General features: G+C 43.8%; 1 protein-coding gene across 1 annotated transcript; it reads left to right on the top strand.

Moving 5' to 3' along the window:
* The first annotated feature begins 271 nt into the window (after positions 1–271).
* FOMMEDRAFT_128231 (614/534 cytochrome P450) lies at positions 272–5,319 on the top strand. Its single transcript, XM_007270431.1, has 30 exons — positions 272–400; positions 453–571; positions 644–678; positions 744–803; positions 864–954; positions 1,020–1,069; positions 1,129–1,245; positions 1,300–1,327; positions 1,378–1,559; positions 1,619–1,760; positions 1,819–1,853; positions 1,911–2,021; positions 2,076–2,113; positions 2,175–2,208; positions 2,266–2,398; positions 2,448–2,559; positions 2,645–2,791; positions 2,858–2,937; positions 3,006–3,561; positions 3,625–3,743; positions 3,808–3,842; positions 3,905–3,964; positions 4,025–4,115; positions 4,177–4,225; positions 4,297–4,413; positions 4,480–4,507; positions 4,560–4,669; positions 4,729–4,870; positions 4,944–5,134; positions 5,193–5,319. Exons 1-18 carry the CDS (start codon positions 300–302, stop codon positions 2,892–2,894), a joined length of 1,572 nt encoding a protein of 523 aa, XP_007270493.1. The 5' UTR covers positions 272–299; the 3' UTR covers positions 2,895–2,937; positions 3,006–3,561; positions 3,625–3,743; positions 3,808–3,842; positions 3,905–3,964; positions 4,025–4,115; positions 4,177–4,225; positions 4,297–4,413; positions 4,480–4,507; positions 4,560–4,669; positions 4,729–4,870; positions 4,944–5,134; positions 5,193–5,319.
* The last annotated feature ends 175 nt before the right edge of the window (positions 5,320–5,494 follow it).

The raw sequence follows: 5,494 nt of genomic DNA, 5'->3' as shown, positions 1-5,494 counted from the left end.
CGTATTTTCCCCCAAGTCTTCTAGAGTTGTTCGGCGAAGGAGAAATGTGGACCGACCGGGCGTACCGGACATCCGAGTATCCGCTGATCGTTGTCCAATGTCCACGCGACGTGCCACGCGACCAAACCCAGAGCCATCGCATCCTCGCACGATCCAGCGTTTCTTCACACGCTCCCAAACCCAATAAACGTCTCATTTAAGATATCAGGGATGGCGCAAGCCATTCGCCTGCTTTCTCTTCCTTATCTACTCCGACAACTATCCTTCTCTCCGTCCGCATCCATAGAAATAGGAGAGCCATGATTGGAAGCTCGACAGTGGCATTGTTGCTGTTGTCTACTCCAGTATTATATGCGATCCAGCTATGGATCGACTTTCGGAGGGCAGTCAAGTCCGTTGGGTACGTGGTGATTCTCAATTCTCCAGACGTTTGCATTTATATGTGATGATAGTAACCTACCTGGTTTCCGACACTTGCTCGCTCAGTCGAGTATATTAGCCAATGTCATTCCGTTTTTTGTTCCTGGGATTGCCACCGGGAGACTTCAGGCGTGGAAGGCGAAGTATAGAGGTATGCTCGGACGCTGCATATATATTTCAGTTGTTTTGCCTGTCAGATTCTGAGACGTGTTTCCGGTTCAAGATTTCGAATACTTTGGAGCAGATATCTTCACAAACGTAAATGATGAAACTATACGTTGATTGCATGGGTCTATTAACTTGACACACTGTATGGTAATTAGGTTTCGATATGGCCTCGAACAAAGATAATGTTTAATGTTGCCGATGCTGCAGCTATCAAGGTATGTCACAAATCGCATATTTGCACTTTTCTGCATAAACTTATGCCTTTCGATATGAAGGAAATAACGGCACATCGTGCGCGCTGGATTAAACCCATTGAGCAGTATGCTCTCGTTCTGCAATTTGGAGGAAATATTGTTGCCACCGAAGGCAAGTTGTTTATCACATGCCTTAATTTACCTTTCCTTCTTTCTAATTTGGATTCCTTCTTGAAGGTGATGAATGGAAGAAGCATAGGAAAATTGCTAATCCTGCTTTTTCGGAGGTGTGTACATTTCTCGTGCCTTATATTTGAAATGATAGAATAATTCTTACAAAATAAAGCCTAATAATCGACTCGTTTGGGACGAAGCTGTCCGGATAACTATGGATATGATTGATAATGTGTGGATGAATAAAGAGATAATTGAGATGGACCACGCTGTGGATATCACTTTATCGGTATGTCTCTGTCTTTAGGACCCTCAGAATACCACTGAATACCTGTTGTCATAGATTGCACTACTTATCATTGGTTCTGCCGGTGCGCATCTCCATTCTTTAATGAGGCTAAAGCGCTAAATATTGTTTCAGGATTTGGACGCATGATTTCATTCGCGGAAGACTTAAAAGTTCCTCCAGGATACCATATGTCTTTCAAGGACGCCTTGCACATCGTTTCGCAAGATATGATCATACCCACTGTCCTTCCGGCATGGATGCTGAACCTCACGAAGAGGCTGCGCAATGTGCGGACCGCGGTACAAGATTTGAGTGTCTGTATTCTAGTTTCTTATTATTGATACACGCTTATCTGACGAGGAATGATATATAGAAATACATGCAAGAGATGATTGATGAGAGACGCTCGGCGGAGAAGAAGCCGGAAAGACATGACTTGTTTAGTAGTTTACTCGATGCAAATATGGATGAGGCCGAGGGACAAGGATCCCGTCTAGCAGATAGCGAGCTTATCGGTGCGAGCGATACATGTCATTATTTTTGAACATGCCAGTGACCTGTGTTCATTTATAGGAAACATCTTCATCTTCCTTCTTGCCGGACATGAGGTATTCGACTAGCTCTAAGCTGTTTGCTCGATACTGATGCTAATCGAAAAATTTCAGACCACCGCGCATACGTTGTGCTTCACGCTCGGACTACTTGCGCTACATCCGGATCAACAAGAGATCCTCTATCAGCATATCATGTCGGTCTTGCCTGGGGAGCGGCTTCCTGTATGTATTTTCTCGCATTGTCTTCCATTCGTTAATAAAAAGGTATTGTCATAGGAATACGAAGATATGGGCGCGTTGTCTTATGTTACTGCGTCAGTTGCACGGTTTATTTCTCTTGAGGTGTTAGCCAACTGATTTAACTCTGTCACACAGTGTATTCCATGAAACTCTGCGTCTTTTCCCGCCTGTCCGTCTCGTGTCTCACCGTTCGCAAGTAGTTCCGTACTGACCTTTTAATGTCTAGGTTGCAACAATTCCGAAGAAGAGTGCGGAAGATACAACGCTTGTGACTACCAACCGTGCAGGCGAGAAGATTGTTGTGCCTGTTCCGAAAGGTGCGGGTATAACGCTGCATACGCCAGGATTACACTATAATCGTCAGTGCTTCCATAGTCTGCGTTGAGCTCGACTCTGATTATGTTTTAGCTAAATACTGGAAAGATCCGTCTGAATTCAGACCTCAGCGATTCATGGAGGATTGGCCGCGTGACGCGTTCCTGCCGTTCAGTGGAGGTGCACGTTCTTGCATTGGTCGTCGGTCCGTGTTCTGTTCTTCTGTCTTTCCATCTCCTATATTGTTTACCCGACATTATGTATTAAATAAACTTACGTCTGTCTTACAGATTCTCGGAAACCGAAGCAACCGCCATCCTCGCCGTCCTTCTTGCGCGTTACCGAGTGGAAGTTAAAGACGAGCCGCGATTTGCACACGAGACGTTTGAACAGCGGAAAGCGCGGGTTTTGGGAGCCAAAGCTGGGATCACGTTAACGTGAGTCGCCTTAACTAGGGTTATTTGAATTCTGTGCACAAATGCTGACCGTATTTGATTTGTTAGACCTGTCCGTGTACCACTTGTTTTCAAGCGCAGATGAGGTTATGAACTTCCGTTGTTACTCGAGAATCTTTTTGTTTATTGTACGTGCAATACACTTGACGATTATTATTTTAGAGCTTTTACGGATATGAGGTGTTGCAATTTGCAGTTCATAAGTGTCCACGAATGTCTTGAAACGCAATACGTTGGTCCACACTGGTAAACTAGCGTAATTTCTATTTACCGTCGTTCATCCCTTTAGGAATCCTCTTCTCATATTCAAGAGGGCTTATCGGTGAAAGCATCGATGACTCTCGCTAGAGCTACTTGTAACGCTAGATTCTAACCAGCTAGTTTTAAGAGGTTTAAAAGTCAAGAGAAAGTTTATTTGCTTCTTAAATCTTGCGGTTCTAGTATCCCGAACGGAGGAAGTGGCTGTGCCGGCGTGCGCGTTAGGGCATGTGATTGGCTGGTCAAGCTTTTGGTACCTTACACATTATTTGTCCCTGCGTAGTCTCATATGGAACAGCTAGGAGATAATCGTCGTAGTCTTGATTTCGGACTGATACCTTCTTTTGCTTCTTCGTTCAAATAGGCAAGACACTGGAGAGTATCGTGATTGGAAATTCGACAGTCGCTTTACTGCTGCTCTCCAGTGTCTCCACCCTGCTGATATACGCTGCCCAGCTATGGATTGACTTCCGAAGAGCAGTCAAGGCCGATTCGTATGTCATATACATTTCATTTGAATTTGCAAGTTTGTTTAATGATGTTACACGCGATAACAGTGACCTTCCTGGATATCGACACTTGCTTTCTGCTGCGAGTATTTTCGCAAATGCCATCCCGTTCTTCGTACCCGGGATTGCTGTCGGGCAGCTTCAGGCATGGAGAGCAAAGTATAGACGTGCTTATTCTGCCATATTTTTCTATTATTTCTTCACGGTTCTGATAAGTGTCTGTACCTTAAGACTATGAAGACTTCGGAGCCGATATTTATTCTGTGGTACGTTTCACGAGTATAGCATTGCACATTACGCGCTTTTAGACGAGAAACATGGCTTGTAGGTCTCGATTTGGCCTCGAGCGCGGGTAGTGTTGAATCTCGCCAATGCTGCAGCCACCAAAGTGGGCTCTACTCCCCATCCATTTCGTTTCAGCATAAGATGACCTGTATCGGATTTGAAGGAAATAACGACGAACAGAGTGTGCTATGTCAAGCCCACTGAAAACTATGGTTTGGTTCTGCAGTTTGGGAGAAACATAGTTGCCACGGAAGGCAAGTGGATTATCATATGCATTTATGTCATTCTCTCTAACCCTGATTGCCTTTCTTGAAGGTGACGAATGGAAGAAACATAGGAAGATTGTTAACCCGCTTTTTCGGAGGTGGGTACTAGAACCAATGCTTCTTGTGGCATTTGACTTGAACTTACTCTAATTTTACAAAATAAATAAAGCCGAACAATAGGCTGGTTTGGGATGAAGCTGTACGAATAAGTATGGATATGATTGACAGTGTCTGGTCGAATAAAGATGTTGTTGAAGTTGACTATGTCGAAGATCTTACACTATCAGTTATGTATTCGCCTTAAAGTTGCTCGTCGAGCTACTGAACTCATTGTTAACTCATCTTGCTGTAGATTGCACTGCTTATTATTGGCTCAGTGGGTAGGCATCATCTTAGTGAGATCATCACGGCGATTGCTAAGAATTAGTTTAGTGTTGCACGTTGTCTTGCAGGATATGATCATATACATATTATTCCCAGAGTGAGTTTTGGGCTTGACACAGAGATTTCGAAAGATACGCACTGCAGTAAAGGAGCTTAAGGTTGGCCTAGTTCCTTTTTGACCGATATGATTCTCACCTGATGGGTGTATGTCATATAGAATTACATGCAGGAGATGATTGACGAAAGACGCGCTGCGGAGAAGAAGCCTGAGAGATATGATTTGTTTAGTAGTTTACTTGATGCGAACATGGAGGAGACAGAAGGGATTGGGACACGGTTGAAGGATAGTGAACTTATCGGTATGGAATTACATCCTTTTCCCCCCCGGTAATTTATTTTGAAAGGCCTCGTAATTTGCGTTTGTGCACATAGGAAATATCTTCATCTTCCTATTTGCAGGACATGAGGCATCTGTCTTCAAGTTAATGCCTATGCTACGTGAAATTGCTTAGACTACTGTACATACACTGTGCTTCACTCTTAGGCTACTCACATTGTACCCAGACCAACAGGAGGTCCTCTACCAACACATCTTGTTGGTTTTACCAGGAAAACGTCTACCAGTGCGTTTTTGCTCCCTATCCTGCATAAATTGCTTACTGATTAAGGGCATTATTCTAGACGTATGATAATATGAATGCATTGTCTTATGTCACTGTGTATGCTAATTGATTCTGAGGTAGCATAGTGCCTGAGCCGATTCTCTGTTGATAGTGTATTCTTGGAAACGTTACACCTCTTCCCACCAGTTTGTTTTCGTATTGTAGTCACTCGTAACTAATACCTTATTAACATCCCCATCATCAGATCCCGACAATTGCTAAGAGGTGTACAGAAGATACGATGCTTGTGACAACCAAACAGTCGGGCAAACAACTGGTCGTGCCTGTCCTGAAAGGATCACAGATAGATTTGCAAGCAGT

Source organism: Fomitiporia mediterranea (genome assembly GCF_000271605.1).
Source record: "Fomitiporia mediterranea MF3/22 unplaced genomic scaffold FOMMEscaffold_13, whole genome shotgun sequence".
Taxonomy (NCBI): Eukaryota; Fungi; Basidiomycota; class Agaricomycetes; order Hymenochaetales; family Hymenochaetaceae; genus Fomitiporia; species Fomitiporia mediterranea.
This window is presented reverse-complemented; position numbering and strand designations above follow the sequence as displayed.

Excerpts from the sequence above, each read along its gene's own strand:
- FOMMEDRAFT_128231 (XM_007270431.1), top strand. The coding sequence starts at position 300 with ATGATTGGAAGCTCGACAGTGGCATTGTTGCTGTTGTCTACTCCAGTA. Across the intron at positions 1,761-1,818 it reads AGCAGATAGCGAGCTTATCG|GAAACATCTTCATCTTCCTT; the intron begins GTGCGAGCGATA and ends GTTCATTTATAG. Across the intron at positions 2,114-2,174 it reads GCGTTGTCTTATGTTACTGC|TGTATTCCATGAAACTCTGC; the intron begins GTCAGTTGCACG and ends TCTGTCACACAG.